Below are 22,926 nucleotides of genomic sequence, written 5' to 3' on the forward strand. Positions count from 1 at the left end.
GTATATCTTCCACTAGATGGCAGTATGTATCCAGCCTTCACAAAGCCATGGAGCAACACCATGGTAGACTTGGGTAATATGGGTGTTAGTTTTGCTCTGTAGAGTGGAATCATGGTCCTGTTACTTTTCAGTCATGTGGTCAGGAAAAACTCTAAAACTCAAGAAATAGTACACATGCTCTCTCTGCATCTGGTTTCATATCATGTTCACTACAGGGAGGAGAAATGAGAGACATACACATCCAATCCATCAACAATCAACTTTGCATTTATTGAGAAACTTATTTTCAATACAGTTATTGTCAGACTGGATTGTTAACCTATACAACATGACACAGTGCTAGAGTAATTGACTCTGTACATCTCAGAAACAAACTAACGAGGGCAGAGACAGCCACGGCATACTGTAAGGCAACAAACTCGTTGTTTATATAGATCTTTCACAGAAAGAATACAGTCATTTAATCTGAATATACAGTAGTACTTTAACATACTTGGAACAAATCTTGTGACAGTACAGTAAAGGGAGAACAGAGCACAATGACACAGAGGCGGAGTAAACAAAACACAACAGTGATATCACATGCCTCCATTGACTCATCCATCCATCCGTTATCCTCCTAATACCAACACACCTCTTCGGTTGGTGGTAAATCCAACATCTCACATTAGTCGCTATGTCACAATTCTCCTGAACCATGTTAATGGATGTTTCAACCATCCCACTGGTAGTCAATTCAACCAAAGTGAATGTAAAGGTGTTGAAAGTAATCAATATGGCATATGACACAGGGACGGTGGGAACCTTCTCTCCTTCATAGTGATGCAATCAGGTTTTATAGTGGTCATCAATATGATCAATAAAGAAAAGAGAGAAATACTGTATCACAGTGTTAGTATTCATTCCGGTAATGCAGGACGTCTTGAATATCCATACATACTACATACAGGATAACATTGGCAATTGCACAATATACATATGGTGATACACATTCCACGGTAGCCACCCATAGAAACATACTGCCACCTCTGTTCACAACAGAGATCTGATGGACAGACGGACTATGTCGTTAGTGCTTTGTGCTTTAAACCCTTTGAGGAGGTTCAGAACCATCAAGGTTGTTGTGCATTCTAATTGCTGAAATTACAAGGAACATCAGTTCAATTGAAGCTACGTGTCTAAGTTCTTTGTATCTAAGTAGTAGATTCTAGAATTCAGGAGAATGTTGATTGGTTTACTGTAGAATATCTCAATGGTTTCGCTTCAGTGGCCACTATAGTCTGTCAGTGCAAAATGTTGTTCGCCTTAAGGTCAAACTACTGTAGTCCAGCAGCCAGCCACTTACTGACAATGTTTCTGAATTCGATCGCTAAAAAAAGGTTGCACTATATACAAAAGTGAGAATGAACATCAAAACTCTATTCAGATTCGATCACATAAACACAATATTTAAAATGAAATAAAAACCAAAGCCCAAATCCAAGTGCGTTCACAAGCTGCTTGCTTAAAAATGTGAAATGAATTAAACAGTTCATACATTTGTAGATTTCTCTCATCTCGCAGTTACACATCATTAAGATGATGGACAACCAAAGCAGAGGACATAATATGTTTTCTACTGTCTGCACAACATTATCTGTTAACGTTAGCCAAAACAATGACACTGCACAGAGAGAATCGGATAGGTCATCAAATCAAATTGTTTTTGTCACATGCGCCCCATATATAACAGGTGTAGACCTTACAGTTAAGGTCTACACCTGTTGTATTCAGCGCAGGTGGCAAATGCAATTTGATTTGATAACATATGTGTCACGGTCCGTGGAAACCGTGACGAGTGGAGAAACGAAGACCACTGCTGAAAAGGACAACCTGAGTTTTCTTGCACTGCTTACTGTCAGAGTAACGTCAGTTTCACATGAGCCTTTTCTCAGGTGTTTGGTTACACGACCATTTAAGGACTATTGATGACTATGGGCGAGAGGCATCAACGAGAGAGACAGCCCTCCTCTGTGCCTTGTTAATAATAGTGAAGAGCTGCATCGGTTACCTGTTTCAGTTCAGTTGATCACTAACATATTTACCATACACAGAACATGACAAAAAAAACGGAAGAATAAAAAACGAATATAGAATGCTACTTACTAGAACGGAAACGTGCTTTAAAACGCATTTATTAAATGTTTTACTTAACTCTATTTCTTGTACTGCACTGTTGGTTAAGGGCTTGGAAGTAAGCATTTCACGGTAATATTCAGCGCATGTGACAAATAACATTTGTTTTGATTATATTGACAAACGTTTGGAGGTCGAACGGGTGAACTGAATTATCGCCATGCTCTATAATATTCCCAGCGCTTGTTGAGCATAATCCTGCTTTGTTCGACATTTATTATATTCGCACTTCATGTGAACGTTAGATCTGAAAGTGTCAATCGAACATGCATTGCGGTTGACTGTACCCACATTGGAGACGAAAAGTGCTAGAATCAATCAGGCAATGTTAATTGGGTGAAAGAGCTGTCATTGATGGGCTGTTCTTCACAGTGATTTCCCCCAGGTTGACTGAATCAGTGCTTCCTGTCGGAGTTGCAGCTACTACAAGTGTATGTATACAAGTAGCACCTTTTACACCTGATGAACAGTAGGTATTGTAGAGCAGAACACTGAGGAGTAAAACATAAATAGGAAAGGTGAGTACATAGAAATACCACTCAGTGCTAACATGCCTGTTGTTGTCGGAGAACACTTCCACTAGTGCACATGGCAACCATGTGTGTGTGTGTGTGTGTGTGTGTGTGTGTGTGTGTGTGTGTGTGTGTGTGTGTGTGTGTGTGTGTGTGTGTGTGTGTGTGTGTGTGTGTGTGTGTGTGTGTGTGTGTGTGTGTGTGTGTGTGTGTGTGTGTGTGTGTGTGTGTGTGTGACATTAGAGCAGAGACATGCTTCTTCCATTTGCACGCCGTCATCATCATAAAAGTGTCTCTCCCTTTCCTTCCCAGATTGCACACAGGTCACTTATGGGGTGGTCTGGTGTGGAAGTGGGTCTCCACACCTGATGCCCACAGGATGGTCAGAGGTGTGAACCAGGGGCTGGTCAGGGGTGTGGACCAAGGGCTGGTCAGGGGTGTGGACCAAGGGCTGGTCAGGGGTGTGAACCAGGGGCTGGTCAGGGGTGTGCACCAGGGGCTGGTCAGGGGTGTGGACCAAGGGCTGGTCAGGGGTGTGAACCAGGGGCTGGTCAGGGGTGTGCACCAGGGGCTGGTCAGGGGTGTGGACCAAGGGCTGGTCAGGGCTGTGGATCTGGGGCTGATCAGGGCTGTGGATCTGGGGCAGCTGTTCTCTCCAGTAGGTAAACTGGCTGAAGGTGTCAGGGCAGGAGAAGTCTGAGACGTGACCTCTGATCAACAGGGGGAAGACGTGGTCCACCACCTCACACAGACGACCATACCTGGAAGGGACAGGAACAGAAACATACTTCATTTACTTTCATTGTTCGTTAGACAGAGACAGAGACAGACAGAGCTACTGAGGGAGAGAGAGACATTGACATATGAGGGAGAAAGATGGAGGGATAAAGAAAGAGACAGAGAGGTCTGACTTACGATGAGATGTTGGTCCTGGCGTGTTCCTGTATCAGCTCTCCCTTGGGGTTGACTGTGAAGATCCTGTTTAGGGGAACGCCCACCTCCTTATAGGAATACACATCCTAAACAACAACAACAACAACAACTGTAACAGTGACTGACGTACTATCCAAAAAAAACATACACAACAACAACAGAAGCAAACATAATATTCAGTTTGAAATGAGCCTTTTGAATCTGTCACATTGGCAAAAAAGTTGATTACTGGCTGTAAGTCGCTCTGGATAACAACGTCTGCTAAATGACCAAAATGTAAATGTAAAAGGTATAGAATGTTTAAGGTCCCGGTCAAATGAATCTAAAAAGTAGCCAAAGTTAACATGTACAGTGGTGGAGGGAGCAGGGCTCTCACCGTGGCTCTGTTGCCGAAGGCTGCGTAGAAAGGCTCAGTGTTGGGGTGGAACAGCTGCTTGATGTCGGTCAGACACTCAATCTTAAACCTCTCAGGCTTCTTCTCTATCACCTCCCTACAGGACAGGACAAGACAGGACAGGAAGGATAGGGCAGGGATGACAGGACAAGACAGGACAGGAAGGATAGGGCAGAGATGACAGGACAAGACAGGACAGGAAGGATAGGGCAGAGATGACAGGACAAGACAGGAAGGACAGGACGACAGGTTAGGACAGGAAGGACAGAACGACAGGAAGTACAAAACAGGAAAGACAGGATGACAAGACAGAACAAAAATATCAGGACAGGAAAGGAAGGACGACAGGACAGGAAGGTCAGAATGATCATTATATAATATAGGGATATCTCTTCTATATAAGCTACTGTCGTCCCGTGTGGCTCAGTTGGTTTAGCATGGTGCGTCAGGGTTGTGGGTTTTATCCCCATGGGGGACCAGTATGAAAATGTATGCTGTGAATAAGAGCGCCTGCTAAAATGTACTGTACATTGTTCTCTATTGTGTTTGACGCCTCTGCTGTGTTTATTTTGACGGTGATTTTTTTATTTGTATTTTTAGTTCACCTTTATTTAACCAGGTAACCTAGTTGAGAACCAGTTCTCATATACAACTGCGACCTGGCCAAGATAAAGCAAAGCAGTTCGACACATACAACAACACAGAGTTACACATGGAATAAGCAAAACATACAGTCAATAATACAGTAGAAAAATAAGTATCTATACAATGTGAGCAAATGAGGTGAGATAAGGGAGGTAAAGGCAAAAAAAAAAGGCCATGGTGGCGAGGAAAATACAATATAGCAAGTAAAACAATGGAATGGTAGATTTGCAGTGGAAGAATGTGCAAAGTAAATAAATAAATACAGTAGGGGAAGAGGTAGCTGTTTGAGCTAAATTATAGATGGGCTATGTACAGGTGCAGTGATCTGTGAGCTGCTCTGACAGCTGGTGCTTAAAAGCTAGTGAGGGAGATAAGTGTTTCCAGCTTCAGAGATTTATGCAGTCCGTTCCAGTCATTGGCAGCAGAGAACTGGAAGGAAAGACGACCAAAGGAGGAATTGGCTTTGGGGGTGACCAGTGAGATATACCTGCTGGAGCACGTGCTACAGGTGGGTGTTGCTATGGTGACCAGCGAGCTGAGATAAGGGGGGACTTTATCTAGCAGAGACTTGTAGATGACCTGGAGCCAGTGGGTTTGGCGACGAGTATGAAGCGAGGGCCAACCAACGAGAGCGTACAGGTTGCAATGGTGGGTAGTGTATGGGGCTTTGGTGACAAAACGGATGGCACTGTGATAGACTGCATCCAGTTTGTTGAGTAGAGTGTTGGAGGCTATTTTATAGATGACATCACCGAAGTCGAGGATCGGTAGGATGGTCAGTTTTACGAGGGTATGTTTGGCAGCATGAGTGAAGGATGCTTTGTTGCGATATAGGAAGCCGTTTCTAGATTTAATTTTGGATTGGAGATGCTTAATGTGAGTCTGGAAGGAGAGTTTACAGTCTAACCAGACACCTAGGTATTTGTAGTTGTCCACGTATTCTAAGTCAGAACCGTCCAGAGTAGTGATGCTGGACGGGCGAGCAGGTGCGGGCAGTGATCGGTTGAATAGCATGCATTTAGTTTTACTTGCGTTTAAGAGCAGTTGGAGGCCACGGAAGGAGAGTTGTATGGCATTGAAGCTCGTCTGGAGGTTAGTTAACACAGTGTCCAAAGAGAGGCCAGAAGTATACAGAATGGTGTCGTCTGCGTAGAGGTGTATCAGAGAATCACCAGCAGCAAGAGCAACATCATTGATGTATACAGAGAAGAGAGTTGGCCCGAGGATTGAACCCTGTGGCACCCCCAGAGACTGCCAGAGGTCCGGACAACAGGCCCTCCGATTTGACACACTGAACTCTATCAGAGAAGAAGTTGGTAAACCAGGCGAGGCAATCATTTGAGAAACCAAGGCTGTCGAGTCTGCCAATAAGAATGTGGTGATTGACAGAGTTGAAAGCCTTGGCCAGGTCGATGAATATGGCTGCGCAGTAATGTCTCTTATCGATGGCGGTTATGATGTCGTTTAGGACCTTGAGCGTGGCTGAGGTGCACCCATGACCAGCTCTGAAACCAGATTGCATAGCGGAGAAGGTACGGTGGGATTCGAAATGGTCGGTAATCTGTTTGTTATCTTGGCTTTCGAAGACCTTAGAAGGGCAGGGTAGGATAGATATAGGTCTGTAGCAGTTTGGGTCTAGAGTGTCACCCCCTTTGAAGAGGGGGATGACCGCGGCAGCTTTCCAATCTTTGGGAATCTCAGACGATACGAAAGAGAGGTTGAACAGGCTAGTAATAGGGGTCGCAACAATTTCGGCAGATAATTTTAGAAAGAGAGGGTCCAGATTGTCTAGCCCGGCTGATTTGTAGGGGTCCAGATTTTGCAGCTCTTTCAGAACATCAGCTATCTGTATTTGGGTGAAGGAGAAATGGTGGGGGCTTTGGCGGGTTGCTGTGGAGGGTGCCGGGCAGTTGACCGGGGTAAGGGTAGCCAGGTGGAAAGCATGGCCAGCCGTAGAGAAATGCTTATTGAAATTCTCAATTATAGTGGATTTATCGGTGGTGACAGTGTTTCCTAGCCTCAGAGCAGTGGGCAGCTGGGAGGAGCTGCTCTTATTCTCCATGGACTTTACAGTGTCCCAGAACTTTTTTGGGTTAGTACTACAGGATGCAAATTTCTGTTTGAAAAAGCTAGCCTTAGCTTTCCTAACTACCTGTGTATATTTGTTCCTAAATTCCCTGAAAAGTTGCATATCATGGGGGCTATTCGATGCTAATGCAGAACGCCACAGGATGTTTTTGTGCTGGTCAAGGGCAGACAGGCCTGGAGTGAACCAAGGACTGTATCTATTCCTAGTTCTACATTTTTTGAATGGGGCATGCTTATTTAAGATGGTGAGGAAGGCACTTTTAAAGAATAGCCAGGCATCATCTACTGACGGGATGAGGTCAATGTCATTCCAGGATACCCCGGCCAGGTCGATTAGAAAGGCCTGCTCGCAGAAGTGTTTTAGGGAGCGTTTGACAGTGATGAGGGGTGGTCGTTTGGTCGCAGCCCCATTACGGATGCAGGCAATGAGACAGTGATCGCTGAGATCGCTGAGATCGCTGAATTGATCGCCGAGAAAACAGCAGAGGTGTATTTGGAGGGCGAGTTAGTTAGGATGACATCTATGAGGGTGCCCGTGTTTACGGATTTGGAGTTGTACCTGGTAGGTTCATTGATAATTTGTGTGAGATTGAGGGCATCAGGCTTAGATTGTAGGATGGCCGGGGTGTTAAGCATGTCCCAGTTTAGGTCACCTAGTAGCACAAGCCCAGAAGATAGATGGGGGGCAATCAATTCACATATGGTATCGAGGGCACAGCTGGGGGCAGAGGGAGGTCTATAGCAAGCGGAAACAATGAGAGACTTGTTTCTGGAAAGGTGAATTTTTAGAAGTAGAAGCTTGAATTGTTTGGGTACAGACTTGGATAGTAATACAGAACTCTGCAGGCTATCTTTGCAGTAGATTAAACAACACCGCCTCCTTTGGCAGTTCTATCTTGGCGGAAAATGTTATAGTTAGCGATGGAGATTTCAGGGTTTTTGATGGTTTTCCTAAGCCAGGATTCAGACACGGCTAAGAGATCCGGGTTGGCAGAGTGTGCTAAAGCAGTGAATAAAACAAACTTAGGGAGTAGGCTTCTAATGCTAACATGCATGAAACCAAGGCTTTTAAGGTTACAGAAGTCAACAAATGAGAGCACCTGGGGAGTGGGAATGGGGCTAGGCACTGCAGGACCTGGATTAATCTCTACATCACCAGAGGAACAGAGGAGAAGTAGGATAAGGGTACGGCTAAATGCTATACGAACTGGCCGTCTAGCACGTTCGGAACAGAGATTAAAAGGAGCAGGTTTCTGGGCACGATAGCATAGATTCAAGGCATAGTGTACAGACAAAGGTAAGGTAGGATGTGAGCACATTGGAGGTAAACCTAGGCATTGAGTAATGATGAGAGAGATATAGTCTCTAGAGACATTTAAACCAGGTGATGTCATCGCATATGTAGGAGGTGGAACAACATGGTTGGTTAAGGCATATTGAGCAGGGCTAGAGGCTCTACAGTGAAATAAGACAGTAATCACTAACCAGGACAGTAATGGACGAGGCATATTGATATTAGAGAGAGGCATGCGTAGCCAAGTGAACATATGGGTCCAGTGAGTGGTTGGGCTGACTGGGGACACGGCGATTCAGACAGTTAGCAGGCCGATGCTAACAAGCTAACAGTTAGTAGGCCGGGGATAAACAAGCTAGCAGTTAGCAGACCGGGGCTGGCAAGCTAGCAGTTAGCAGACCGTGATGATGTGTGTGTGCTCCTCACCTGTGCAGGGCCGAGAACAGGCTGCTGGGGCTGAGTAGGACAGGTCCTATAGGCAGCATGGTTCCTCTCTCGTTGACCCAGTGGAGATATTCCCTCGTCATATCAGCCATACCTATAGCCCTTGCAGAGCAGTACATGAACTTATAACCGTTCCTGAGAGAGAGAGAGAGAGGGAGAGAGAGATTACATTTTTCTACTCTCCTAGTAAGTCCTAAGAGAGAGGGAGGAGACAGGAGTTCAACTAAATGGCTGTTTTCAGGATGGTGCAACGTACTAAACACCATGATTAAAGCTGACATGATTCATTCATCTTACATTGAGACATATTCTGAATGTGACCCCTGTTTCATTACACTAACGACCGTCTATAGTTATGTAACTCCTGTTGTGGGAGACTCACTGGCTGACTCGGTGGTAGAGGCGGGCAATGCCCTGGTGGGTCCAATCTTTACCCAGCGTTGGCAGGATGTGGCCCAGGGTGTCAGATCTGAATGAGAGGACACGCACACACATGTAATTAGACTATCATTAACAGATATAATGTGATCACATACAACTGCCAATACAAACACACACACACACTTACCTGGTGATGGTGCCGTCAATGTCTGAGATGACAATCTTGTCGTCCCAGCTCCAGAGATAGATGGTGCCCTGGCAGCGACAGGTGCCCTGGTACTGAGTAGTCACACTGAACACCACCTCATTAGGACCCTCCTTCAACTGAAGACTGGCCTGAGGACAGAAAGACTACATTACCCATACAGCCTCTACTAACTCTAACCCTGTTACTGAGTGGTTCAACGGCAGACTGGCTTGATGGGAAGAAAGACTACATTACCCATACACCCTCTACTAACTCTAATGGTGCGTTCAAGACAACTCGGCAAACTCTGAGATCCCGACTAGGAAGTCTTTCGACCTCCCACTTCAGTGCGTTCAAGCTGTCAACTCGGAAAAACATGGACACTTGAAGGAATCTTTTGTTTGCAGAGATGCTATATGCCTCTTGCTAAAGTGTTTAAAGAAGAGAGGAAATGCATTAGGTGAGAATACATATTTTTATGTAAACGATGAAGGCCGCCATGTTTTTTGTTGACGTGATGTCAGGAATCTTCATGTCGGAGAAGTCGGAGCTCTAGGATGATGCCCGAGTTTCTTACTTGTAATTCCAAGTTGGATGACCGTTCAAATAGATTTTTTTTAAGTCGGAGCTCATTTTTTTCAGAGTTCCACATTGTCTTGAATGCAGCATAACCTCGTTACTGAGTGGTTTAACTGCAGATTTTCTTGAGGGCAGAAAAACTACATTACCCATACAGCCTCTACTAACTCTAACCCTGCTACTGATTGGTTCAACTGAAGACTTGCCTGAGAATACACAGTTCAACATCACCCCATCAAAAGATGTGAGAAGTATTGTGTTTCTCACCAGCAGTTCTGAGATCAGAAGCTATCTTAACAGAGGTCAGGGGAACAGTGTTGAGTCTCTCACCAGCTGCTCTGGGGTCAGTCTGAGGGTCTTCCTGTAGAAGACACTACCAGGCGTGAGAAGAGGCTCGGGCTGGCAGGATTCTTGATTGGACGGTCTGTGTTCCTCATCGCTGGAGGAAGACTCCTCCTTCATTCTGTGTTACATCAACAGATACAACAACAGTTCAGCTATAATGTCTGATTATATGAACAGAATTTAAAAACATGTATATAAAAAATATAGCCTATAAACCTCTAGGGGCAGTTTCCCGGACTCAAATGAATTAAAATGCTTTTTAGTCCAGGATTAGGCTTAATCTGTGTCCATGAAACCACCCCCTTTTGTGTACTTTATACGAGGATATGTAAACTAAGGTATATAAATGTGTACTCAACATAGTTAATTCATATTGCACATATATCGTAAACTGTTCTGGTGTTAGAGAAGTGTCATTACCCATTGACGGAAGCCATGCTGAGAGAGGTCTCTCTCCCGTCTCCAACTCCTATCTCAGACACTGAGTCCTGGGGACAGACAACCAGACACACACTCATACAACAACCAGGACACACTAGCACATATAATACCCCAGTCCACTAGTCAAATAGGCAAGTGTCCAGCATTGTAACTTCTGCGGAGGTTCCCAAATGGTTATGGAAGTGTGTTCAGGAGGTACGTGTGTTACAGGGGTGTGTGTGTGTACCGATTTGGAGTCGCTGTTCCTGCTGCGCCATGAGAACCACCAGCGGCCTCCTTTCTTGGGCATCTTCTCCTTCATGATGTTCTCCACCGTGGCCTGAAGCAAACGCACACAGTTCCTGACCAAAAACCCAACTCAACAAAACCACTAAAAACGCAAAAAACACAGAGATACAAAAACCCAAACGCAAAAAACGTGAAGCAAGTGTGTCCGTGTGACTGGATGATGGCGATCTAAGGAAGAGAGGCAGCAACAGAGGGAGGGAAACACAGAGACTGGGAGAGAGAGAAGAGAGAGAGAAGTAGAGGAATAACACACAAAGAGAGACAGACAGACAGACAGACATGCTATACCCAACAGACAGACAGACAGACAGACAGACAGACAGACAGACAGACAGACAGACATGTTATATCCAAGAGCCAGACAGACAGACAGACAGACAGCTGAAACCAAAGAGACCCACGGGGCTGGAGCCAAACAGACTGGGTAAACAGTAGGAGAAGAGGCCAAAGGCAGAGTACACATAACTCAGGCAGGAGTGCTGAAGACACACAAGACGGGGCCAAATGGGAGGTGAGATGGAGGGAGAACAAATTAAAAAAGGGAAAAACAAGGGGGGAAGAAAGACTCAAGTGTTAGGAGGAGACGTGGTTCAGGAGAACGCTTTTTAGTGTACAGGAAGTCCAAAGCGAGACAGAGGACAGAAGAATTCAGACAAAAACAACACACGTGAAGCCAGACGCAGAACCAGATTTAGCTAGATGGGTTACAGTTGGACTTCTCTCTTTACATTGCAAAATGATTCGCTTTTTAAGCCTCTCAGGTAAAACCACTCAGGTAGCCAAATAAAGCACACTATTTGACATTAGCACACAGTCTCATCACCAAGTCGAGTAGCCTAGATGCTATGCTAATAGCATGTTGCTAATAGCATGTTGCTAATAGCATGTTGCTAATGTTACGGAGGTCTTACCATTGGCAGGGGCTTCTGATACACCTGCATAGCCAGCATGAGAGGGGCTGCGGTGGTCCAGTTGTAGTACCTGGAGGAGAACAGACACAAACATAAGATCACTGTTGTATCTTTAGTGTCTGCAGTTCATTTCTTATCGGTAGTACTGCATTTTTACAGTGCGCACAAAGAGTATACAGTACATACATACTTTTCCATTCAGATCAGGACAACATAGAACATCTGGATTTTGGCTAGTGGATAGGTCAGAATCAATGATATACGGAGGATTACGTCAGAAAAGCAGGAATTCCGGATTTATCGGGAACAATCACATCTTTACTGCTATGAGGTTAAAGGTTAGTTAGAGGTATCTTACGTACTTGGTTCCAATCTTGACCACCAGGTTGGGATCGTCGATGATGGAGGGGTTTTCAGTGAACTGCTGGTAAGAGATGGCTCTCTCCTGGAACTGTTCTGTAGAGACACACAGACAGGAGAGGGTTAATATAACTGGTCTGTAGACACACAGACAGGAGAGGGTTAATAGAACTGTTCTGTAGATACACACAGACAGGAGAGGGTTAATAGAACTGTTCTGTAGACACACAGACAGGAGAAGGTTAATAGAACTGTTCTGTAGAGACACAGACAGGAGAGGGTTAATAGAACTGTTCTGTAGAGAGACACAGACAGGAGAGGGTTAATAGAACTGTTATGTAGAGACACAGACAGGAGAGGGTTAATAGAACTGTTCTGTAGAGACACAGACAGGAGAGGGTTAATAGAACTGTTATGTAGAGACACAGACAGGAGAGGGTTAATAGAACTGTTCTGTAGAGACACACAGACAGGAGGGTTAATAGAACTGGTCTGTAGAGACACAGACAGGAGAGGGTTAATATAACTGTTCTGTAGAGACACAGACAGGAGAGGGTTAATATAACTGTTCTGTAGAGACACACAGACAGGAGAGGGTTAATATAACTGTTCTGTAGACACACAGACAGGAGAGGGTTAATAGAACTGTTCTGTAGACACACAGACAGGAGAGGGTTAATAGAACTGTTCTGTAGAGACACACAGACAGGAGAAGGTTAATATAACTGTTCTGTAGACACACAGACAGGAGAGGGTTAATAGAACTGTTCTGTAGACACACAGACAGGAGAGGGTTAATATAACTGTTCTGTAGACACACAGACAGGAGAGGGTTAATATAACTGTTCTGTAGAGACACACAGACAGGAGAGGGTTCATAGAACTGTTCTGTAGAGACACACAGACAGGAGAGGGTTAATAGAACTGTTCTGTAGAGACACACAGACAGGAGAGGGTTAATAGAACTGTTCTGTAGACACACAGACAGGAGAAGGTTAATAGAACTGTTCTGTAGAGACACAGACAGGAGAGGGTTAATAGAACTGTTCTGTAGAGACACAGACAGGAGAGGGTTAATAGAACTGTTATGTAGAGACACAGACAGGAGAGGGTTAATAGAACTGTTCTGTAGAGACACAGACAGGAGACGGTTAATAGAACTGGTCTGTAGAGACACACAGGCAGGAGAGGGTTAATAGAACTGGTCTGTAGAGACACAGACAGGAGAGGGTTAATAGAACTGGTCTGTAGAGACACAGACAGGAGAGGGTTAATAGAACTGTTCTGTAGAGACACACAGACAGGAGGGTTAATAGAACTGGTCTGTAGAGACACAGACAGGAGAGGGTTAATATAAGTGTTCTGTAGAGACACAGACAGGAGAGGGTTAATAGAACTGGTCTGTAGAGACACAGAAAGGAGAGGGTTAATATAAGTGTTCTGTAGAGACACAGACAGGAGAGGGTTAATAGAACTGTTCTGTAGACACACAGACAGGAGAGGGTTAATATAACTGTTCTGTAGACACACAGACAGGAGAGGGTTAATATAACTGTTCTGTAGACACACAGACAGGAGAGGGTTAATATAACTGTTCTGTAGAGACACACAGACAGGAGAGGGTTAATATAACTGTTCTGTAGACACACAGACAGGAGAGGGTTAATAGAACTGGTCTGTAGAGACACAGACAGGAGAGGTTTAATATAACTGTTCTGTAGAGACACACAGATAGGAGAGGGTTAATAGAACTGGTCTGTAGACACACAGACAGGAGATGGTTAATATAACTGTTCTGTAGACACACAGACAGGAGAGGGTTAATAGAACTAGTCTGTAGAGACACACAGACAGGAGAGGGTTAATAGAACTGTTATGTAGAGACACAGACAGGAGAGGGTTAATATAACTGTTATGTAGAGACACAGACAGGAGAGGGTTAATAGAACTGTTATGTAGAGACACAGACAGGAGAGGGTTAATAGAATTGGTCTGTAGAGAAAAAGACAGGAGAGGGTTAATATAACTGTTATGTAGAGACACAGACAGGAGAGGGTTAATAGAACTGTTCTGTAGAAATGAGCTCCCTCTCATCTGATCTCTCACCAGTTAGTGGATCTGAGAGGGCTGGATAGGTGAAAACAATGACAGCAAGTAGATGGAGCTACAATTTCCAGTTATACCAGTAAATCAAGCTGACAGTATTGAGATGCAGCCCATGTGTTTAACGGCCAGTACCTTTTGTGATCTCTCTGTTGTCAGTGAGACCTCCACACAGGGAGATGGCGATGTTGGGCATGTCTCCCAGCTGGTCAGAGTAGCTGTCCACACCGCTGTCCATCCCACTGCTGCCCACCGACTGAGGTGATTGGTTGGCGCTCCGGGCCCCTGTCTCCGAGCCTGCTCTCACTGAACCGTCACTAAGGAACAGTGTCATAGGTTCAGAAGTGGGGGACGAGTGTTTGTGTAGAACAGAATAGGTGTGTGTGTGTGTGTGTTATAGGTGAGAGTGTGTGTGTGTGTGTGAGGGCCGTGTTACCTTTTAGGGAAGTACAGAGCAGCCACCTCTGGCTCCAGCTCAGTGATGTCATCCAGGTAGATTCCATCCGAGCCCAGGTGGTGGCTCCTCTTGTCTGCAGGTACAGCGTCACACGTTACCATGGATACAATGATTGACATGGCATTTTCATCCATTAACTTCACGTGTAGCTAATTGGGGGGGGCAATCACATCTACAGACGTGAACGCATGTTGAGTGACAGCTGAAATTCAAATTCTGCAATCTAAACTCTATTCCGCTTGGAGGCAATGGTTGGAGAAGACGTACCTTTCCTCTTGGATGGGGAGTCTGTGCGTCTGACCGGGCTGCACCCCTCATCCAGTTCTGACAGCAACCTGGAGGCCATCAGCCCCTCCACCTCTCTACAGGCTGCCCCTACTAACTCCATGTCCCCTCCAGCCCCGGGCCCAGCCGTGTTGTTCCCAGGCTGGGGCATGTATGGGTTGAGGGATGGGGGGACATTGTCTGGGTGGCTCTGGGTCTGGCCAGGGGGGCCACAGTCTCCGGGGATGGTCCTGAAGTGTGTGCTGTCACACACAGGGATGGAGACAGGGGACTTCATCCCAGAATCTTGTATCTGGGATGGAGGGAGGTAGGAGGGCTAGAGGTGGAGAGAGGGAAAGAGAGAGAGAGAGGAGCGAGTAAGGAAGAAGAAAGAAAGCACGCTACAGCAAGGACGCGGGAGGTCGTGGGTCAATAGTAGAGAAGAAGAGACAGGCAGAGAGAAGAGATAGAGGATGTGTGGTTAGCGTGAGCGCTAGGGTAAAAGCGTGTCCTCTGCTGCTCTCATGGAAGATGATTAAAGTGGTTAAAGTTCCTCTGCCATCATCAGTGCTGATTCCTGGATCACTGTGTGGACTACAGCTAGACATACTGTCTCTCCCTCTTTGCGCCCCTTCATTCCTGTTCTGTCTCTCTGAATCTGTCTCTTCCCCCCTCCCTCTATGACTCTCTTTTTCTATTTACCTCCCTCCCTCCCTCCCTCCCTCCGTACCTTGGCAGCTTGTGGCAGCTCCCCCCAGGCCCACAGAATCTCAGGGTTGTCTTTGCTTTGATTGGTCAGCTCCGAGTCACTCTTCGGAGTGGAGGGGCGGGAGCCACCGGGGCTGCTGAGTGACAGACACACAGAGAGATGTGATTGGTTGAGCCAGCACTACACTGACTCATGGACATAAACAATACAGTACAAACCCACTGGGATTTTTCTTATTGAATCAATGTTGTTTCCACGTCATTTCAACCAAACAATTATATGTGATGACGTTGAATTAACGTGGAAAACTGATTGGATTTGTAAAAAGTCATCAACGTAAGAGAATTTCGTATTGTTTTCACCTAACATTAACCTAAATCCAATGATACGGTGACATATTTGGTTGATTTCACTTTGAATTCACATTAGTTTTCAACTCAACCAAATGTGAATCAAAACTATACGTTGAACTGTGCCCACTCTGCTCCACTCTGGGAAACTCTGCTGGTTTCTGTCCCATGGTTTTAGACAATATGTAGTTGGTCCAAAATTAAACGAAGGATAACTTTTAAGGCTTAATTAAGCTATACTGAAAAGTGAAATTGGATGGTGACATGACTTACCTGACAGGAGAAGGGAAGACAGAAGTCTGCTGTGGACAGGAGATGGACAGACCACCGCTAGGAGGGATAGACAGAGTACGTGTCTGCTCTATTATAGCACTGGAAGGGGAGAGAAAGAGGGGGGAGGGAGACAGACGTACAGAGAGGACAACTGTTAGCCATACGCAGTTATTTTAATCTACAAACGAATACGACAAGATGAGTCGAACCAAACTGTGTATTATTCTATTCTATTCTAGTCATGTCTGGTGTGTGTGTGTGTCTGTAAGTGTGTGTCTGTGTGTGTTGAGTCATATTTATGTACCTCTGTGAGCGTGCCCAGTCTGCGTCAGAGTGTGTGTATGTTGTGTTCTGGGTGTAGTTGCTGCTCAACACACTGGCCTTAGGGCCCTGCTCTCCATTGAGCTCCCGAGAAGAGGCCCTGAGACAGCGAGAGAGAGAGAGAGAGAGAGACAGAGAGAGGGAGACAGAAAGACGTTAGCAGCAACAACACACATGCACACACATGCACAGACACACAGACGTACACACAGAGATATCATGCACAATGTTTTCTCAGGCCTCTTTTGCTGAAGATATAAAAAAATGTATGTTGGTTTGTGTAGTGAGGTGCGTACTGGCGGCAGAGAAGTCAGGCGCAGGAGAGCGAAAACTGATTTACAACGGTGTCGTTTAGTTTAGTTTATTAATTCGACCATTTAAAAAAACAAGCACACATAAAACTTAAAAGCCATACATGCACATGAATAAAATAATCGAGGATAACACACAATAAAGTCTGGGACTTATTTCCATTGTGGTCCTCTTGAGACAAGATGGCTAGACAAGATCGAACACAGTACGGCAGTGAAATAATAAAACAAAAACATAAAAGAAGAACATCTACCTCATCATTCCAGTTACATCATAGGAGTTATTCATATGGGCACAGAGGACATCAAACATATTTTTACTTTATTTTTAAAGCTGTCCAGAGAGGACGTTGTTTTATGGGCAGAGGCAACTCATTCCATTCTGAGGCTCCAGTATACAAGAAAGTACCTTTCCCAGCATTTCCCCCGGAACCTGTATAAGCACACATCAGCAACACCTGATCTGGTGCTGTGATTGTGTGCATCCCTAACACAAGGAAAGTAATCATTTAGATATCTGTGCGCAGGACCATAAATACTCCTGTAAACCAAACCTAGTCTAATCTGGGACACCCTAGCCTCAACAGGCAGCCAGTTTAGTTCCTGAAAGCAGCTCCTGCCTATGTGAGTACGTGGACTCACCTTCAAAACTACCCTGATCAACTTATTCTGGGCTATCTGGAGCTTCCCCTTCATAAGTTTAGATAAGCCCCCAAACCAGGAAGTAGTAGCATAGTCAAAATGGCATTGAATGAGTGTAGTAGCTAGCACTTTCATGGAGTCCTTATCAAGCAGCTTGGACTTTCTAGACAAAAACTTAATCCTGGCATTAACCTTCCCTAGCCCCTTATTGGCCATGCTCACACCTCCCAAGCTTCCATCAAGGATACATCCCAAGTAGCTAACAGAGGTTTTAGTGGTCACCACCTCACCCCCTAACTCCACTCTGATTTCAGACAACCTACACAATTTAGGCCTGGATCCAAAAAGAATTGCTTCAGTTTTCCCTAAGTGCAGAGATAACTTATTATCTCCAAGCCATTTGCTAATGTTAGTAAGCTCTGTGCTAAGTATGCTCTCCAACATAGTGTTACTTTTGTGAGACACCAGAAGTGTAGAGTCATCCGCATAAAGAAAAAGACGACAAGAACAAGCATCTTTCATATCATTAATATACAATAAAAACAGCAGACTCATTGGTTTTGCCTGAGACAGTGATCCATTAACCTCTACTACTTGCTCCCTTCCTGATGAATAGGACTTTACCCAGCCTAGAGGGATACTGCTTAACCCCAGTGCCTCCAGTTTGGAGATTAGGAGACAGTGGTTAACTGTATCAAAGGCCTTCTGTAGGTCAAGCAGTACCATTCCACACAGATTTCCCTCATCAATCTCGTTCCTGATGAAGTCAGTCAAGTAAAGTAGACATCGGTGTTAATATCCATAAACCACCGTCAACAGAACAATAATATAAATGGGTCAAACAAAACCCAGTAAATACCAGCATACCGTGCATAAGCACTACAAGAAACAATTACCGACAAGGACATGGGGGGGAACAGAGGGTTAAATACACAACATGTCATTGATGGGATTGGAACCAGGTGTGAAGGAAGACAAGACAAAACCAATGGAACATGAAAAATGGATCAGTGATGGCTAGAAGGTTGGTGACGTCGACCGCCGAACACCTCCCGAACAAGTAGAGGGACCGACTTCGGCGGAAGTCGCGGTGACAGTTTGATGTGTATGAGGATGTGAATCCAGTTGCAGCACTGGAAGTATTTGTACAATTATTAATGCCAATAGTTTTTAGGAGAAATATTAATATCCTAACCCTAAACCTAACCCCTAACCCTAATTGTAACCCTAACCCTAAACCTAACCCCGAAACTGAAAATAGCCTTTTTCCTTGTTGGGACCAGCAAAATGTCCCAACTGTCTGAATTGTCCTTTTCTACTATCCTTGTGATGATTTCTGATCCCCACAAGGATAGTAAAACCAAACACACACACACACACACACACACACACACACACACACACACACACACACACACACACACACACACACACACACACACACACACACACACACACACACACACACACACACACACACACACACACACACACACACACACACACACACACCAGATGAATGAGAGAGAATCAAGAGGGACTGAGAGAGGCCCCATTCACCACGGTCATTACTCCACAGAGCCAGAGCGCATTGTGGGAAAAGAACGAGGCACTGGAGCGTCTCCGACACGTGGGACAGAGAACTGGTATTCACAGAGCCTGAACACAAAAACGCACACACACAGAACACAGATAATTTGGTTCACAAAAGACAGACACTGGCCACTTCAGGCTTGTTTATCCAGTCTCAGTCTCAGCCAGCACCCAACCAGCATATGAACAGACTAACAGACTGAGTGACTGACTGCTATACCCACTGGTGCTTTACTACTCAGGGAGAGGGGCTGTTTGTGAAGTGATTTTGTTGTGAAGTGATTTTGTGTGTGTGTGCTTGCGTGCGTGTGTATAGGTGTTTGCCTGTCTGTCTGTCTCAGACCTGCATGGAACGCCTGAGAACAGAGTCTGCCCCTCCCTGCTGGGTCCCACACACACAGAGAGGAGCTGGCAGTGGTTCATGTGTTTCGCAGAAACCATTCTGATGCTGATCAAGCTTTTTTTTTTACCTCTGCAGTGGAGCAAAGCTATTCTGGCTCTTAACCAGTCTCTCTCTCTCTCTCTCTCTCTCTCTCTCTCTCTCTCTCTCTCTCTCTCTCTCTCTCTCTCTCTCTCTCTCTCTCTCTCTCTCTCTCTCTCTCTCTCTCTCTCTCTCTCTCTCTCTCTCTCTCTCTCTCTCTCTCTCACATGCCTCTCTCTCTCACATGCACGCAAAAACACACACGTGTGCACGTTCCTATAAACCACATCTCAGAAGGATCATTCCTCTACCAAACACACATATTCAGGATCGCAGAAAGACCAAACTGAGAATACCTCAACAAGACAGTGTAATCTTCTCTCTCCTCCCCACACAACCACTTGACTGCAGTCAGTAGCTGCTGACAGACAGCTGTGTGTCACATAAACAATCCTCGCCCTGCAATACTGGCAGACCGCTCCAAACAGCCCAAACGTGACCCTGTCTGTTTTCAAATGAGCGTCCTGAGAACTTCACAGGAAGTCACACGCACGCACACACAAACACACACAGCCATACAGTGTTGATGTAAATACTGTATTTGCTGTCATCACCTGCTACTATTGTTGTCGTGCTCTCTCTCCTCATCAGTGCTCATGTCGATGGTGAACATGTCCTCATCCTCTGAGTACTCCCCACTCTCCTCCCGTCTCCCTCCTCCGCTTTCCCGTGCCTTCCTCCTCCTTTTCCTCCTCTTCTTCATCATCATGCCTCCTTCCCCTCCTCCTCCTCCTGTGGTCTGCTGGGAGCCCAGGGTCTGGACCTGGAGGGAGGCGGGGTCAGAGAGGCGAGACACACCCCTCCCCAGCTGAGCTTCCATTAGCTCCGCCCCCTGGGACACGATAGGTGACGTCGCCAGGTATGATGGAACCACTTCCTGTTGGAGACAGGAAACAGGAAGTAAGGTCATGATGAAACGTAAATGGATTGTTACGTAAGAATTAGCCATGGAAATGGCAATCAGGAGAAATTAGAATGAAATACATGTTCATATTTGATATTAAGAATAACATTCATCTTTTCACTCCCTCCTTCTAATCTTCAGGGTACACCAGGTGACTAGGCTCTCTGCAGTAGCAGTGCGTGGGTAAAATCAATGGGGAAGCCAGGGGGAAAAAGCCATATTACAACCTATGCGTTACGATAATTTAGTTGTTTGCTGCACTATAAGACCCCTTTCCAGTACACGACATACTGACGTCACTCACATATGCGCGCAACTCTTGGCTGCAGTAAGAAACTAATCGCTATCTGCGCCCATTTAACATAGCCTTTATGCTTTACTTCAAAAAATATATAACTTTTTGGGGTTCTCAGACACTTACGATGATGTTTTGATTCTTGCTCGAACAGTTGCTAAGATTACATTTGGTTGTGATCTTTGCAAAATAACAATTTTGGATGCAGCAGTTGTTAGCTAGAATGCTAACGCTCATTGACATAGGCTGTAGCAAAAGCTAGCCAGAGAGCCATTTTACTGGTTTTAGTTGAAGTGTTTTTTTAAATATAATGCAGTTGCTTTGCAATGATGACACAACCATTATATTAAGCAGAACATTCATACGAGCCTTAAAATCCAATTATAATAAGTAGTGTGAAATGCACTCGTAAGTAACATGTAAATAGAGGCTTTTTTGCTGGAGTTCTATAAGAACTCTCCCGTGTTCTGCCACCAACTTGTGCTCATCGCCCTCATGCGCCAATGTTTGCGAACACAGAAAGGGTCTATAACCCGTTAGTTCATACGCAACCGTGATAAGGCTGAGACAAGAAGAAGACAACAGTCACAGTCGGCAGAATAAATTCAACCACACATTTGTTTCATCACAAAACCAGACAGGAACATCTGTCCGGTGAAGTCCACAAAGCATATTGCATGTAACAAACATGACCTACAGCATGGTCAAGCAAGTTAATGTTTTGGGTCAAGCAAGTGTAAACACAAACTATTGATTTAGAACCACGGAGAGTTACCACAGGTCACAAAAAAACAAGGGCTGCCTCTGCTAACGTCAGTCCAGCACCACGTGGTCTAAGCACCAGCTTGGTCTAATACAGGGACAACTTAAAGATACCAAAAACGATTTAGTCCAATCAACGTAAGCTATATATCATGTGGCTGTTCGTATGGTACTGATTTCTACGTGTGTGTGTGTGTGTGTTCGTGTGTGTGTGCAAGTAGAAAAAAACATATTGACTCACCCTACTTGCAGAGGAATGCCAATACCTTTCTCCTCTCTTTCATGTTGCCAAAATGGTCTACTCCTAGCTACATATTGACCTTCCATCCTCTCAGACCAGGGGCACATTGTATGATTTTATGGTTGGATCAGAATCACCGTTATAATCATTGGCAGGTACACCAAGTCCAAAGAACCATCTCTGTCCATGGTTTATTTAGTAAAGGGAAGATTTTAGCTAGCGAGCCACCGGAGGGCAAAGACAACGAGATGGAACAATTGACGTTTTACTTTGGACTTGATGTGATTGGTGTGAAGCCAAATACAAACTGGCTTCCCTTTACACTTTTTTTTGGTGGACCAGGACCATTCACAGTTCAGCTCGCTCAGTTTAGCTCAACCCTGACTGGTTATTCTTTGAAAAAATGTATCAAGGGATGCCAAATGCTCACTGGCTTCCCTTGCATTCAATGCTATGGGCGTCAACAATGTCATACTATTTTTGACCAGACAGCATCAGATAGATGCGCTACACATAATGAGACAGAGGGGTGCTGTTTCACTCAGTCTGAAGCTTTCTCCTGTGAGATACATTCAGCCACTTGCAAATTGAAGGACACAGAGAGGCTTAATGAAACACAGAGAGGATTAATGAAACACAGAGAGGATGAATGAAACACAGAGAGGATTAATGAAACACAGAGAGGATTAATGAAACACAGAGAGGATTAATGAAACACAGAGAGGATTAATGAAACACAGAGAGGATTAATGAAACACAGAGAGGATTAATGAAACACAGAGAGGATTAATGAAACACAGAGAGGATTAATGAAACACAGAGAGGATTAATGAAACACAAAGAGGATTAATGAAACACAGAGAGGATTAATGAAACACAGAGAGGCTTAATGAAACACAGAGAGGCTTAATGAAACACAGAGAGGCTTAATGAAACACAGAGAGGCTTAATGAAACACAGAGAGGCTTAATGAAACACAGAGAGGATTAATGAAACACAGAGAGGATTAATGAAACACAGAGAGGATTAATGAAACACAGAGAGGATTAATGAAACACAGAGAGGATTAATGAAACACAGAGAGGCTTAATGAAACACAGAGAGGCTTAATGAAACACAGAGAGGATTAATGAAACACAGAGAGGATTAATGAAACACAGAGAGGATTAATGAAACACAGAGAGGATTAATGAAACACAGAGAGGATTAATGAAACACAGAGAGGCTTAATGAAACACAGAGA

The 22,926-nt window shown here is 44.8% G+C and overlaps 1 protein-coding gene across 6 annotated transcripts in view; it reads right to left on the bottom strand.

Moving 5' to 3' along the window:
• Nucleotides 1-245: 245 nt before the first annotated feature.
• Nucleotides 246-22,926, bottom strand: part of LOC139530633 (phosphatidate phosphatase LPIN1-like) — a 42,032-nt gene continuing 19,351 nt past the window's right edge. For 2 of the 6 annotated variants that reach the window (XM_071327210.1, XM_071327211.1), the window contains 19 exons: nucleotides 20,036-20,358; nucleotides 16,438-16,554; nucleotides 16,134-16,232; nucleotides 15,532-15,646; nucleotides 14,805-15,138; nucleotides 14,517-14,610; nucleotides 14,216-14,397; nucleotides 11,980-12,073; nucleotides 11,618-11,687; nucleotides 11,108-11,185; nucleotides 10,645-10,737; nucleotides 10,398-10,465; nucleotides 9,963-10,095; nucleotides 9,054-9,202; nucleotides 8,868-8,954; nucleotides 8,468-8,620; nucleotides 3,997-4,111; nucleotides 3,603-3,706; nucleotides 246-3,448 (listed from right to left, as the gene is read on the bottom strand). In XM_071327210.1, coding sequence (XP_071183311.1) covers nucleotides 3,016-3,448; nucleotides 3,603-3,706; nucleotides 3,997-4,111; nucleotides 8,468-8,620; nucleotides 8,868-8,954; nucleotides 9,054-9,202; nucleotides 9,963-10,095; nucleotides 10,398-10,465; nucleotides 10,645-10,737; nucleotides 11,108-11,185; nucleotides 11,618-11,687; nucleotides 11,980-12,073; nucleotides 14,216-14,397; nucleotides 14,517-14,610; nucleotides 14,805-15,138; nucleotides 15,532-15,646; nucleotides 16,134-16,232; nucleotides 16,438-16,554; nucleotides 20,036-20,358 — 2,841 coding nt within the window. In that variant the 3' untranslated portion in view covers nucleotides 246-3,015. The remainder of the gene's footprint in view (nucleotides 3,449-3,602; nucleotides 3,707-3,996; nucleotides 4,112-8,467; nucleotides 8,621-8,867; nucleotides 8,955-9,053; nucleotides 9,203-9,962; nucleotides 10,096-10,397; nucleotides 10,466-10,644; nucleotides 10,738-11,107; nucleotides 11,186-11,617; nucleotides 11,688-11,979; nucleotides 12,074-14,215; nucleotides 14,398-14,516; nucleotides 14,611-14,804; nucleotides 15,139-15,531; nucleotides 15,647-16,133; nucleotides 16,233-16,437; nucleotides 16,555-20,035; nucleotides 20,359-22,926) is intronic. The other 4 variants (XM_071327212.1, XM_071327214.1, XM_071327213.1 and 1 more) reach the window with 4 other exon arrangements.

This window comes from Salvelinus alpinus, chromosome 9 (genome assembly GCF_045679555.1).
Source record: "Salvelinus alpinus chromosome 9, SLU_Salpinus.1, whole genome shotgun sequence".
NCBI lineage: Eukaryota > Metazoa > Chordata > Actinopteri > Salmoniformes > Salmonidae > Salvelinus > Salvelinus alpinus.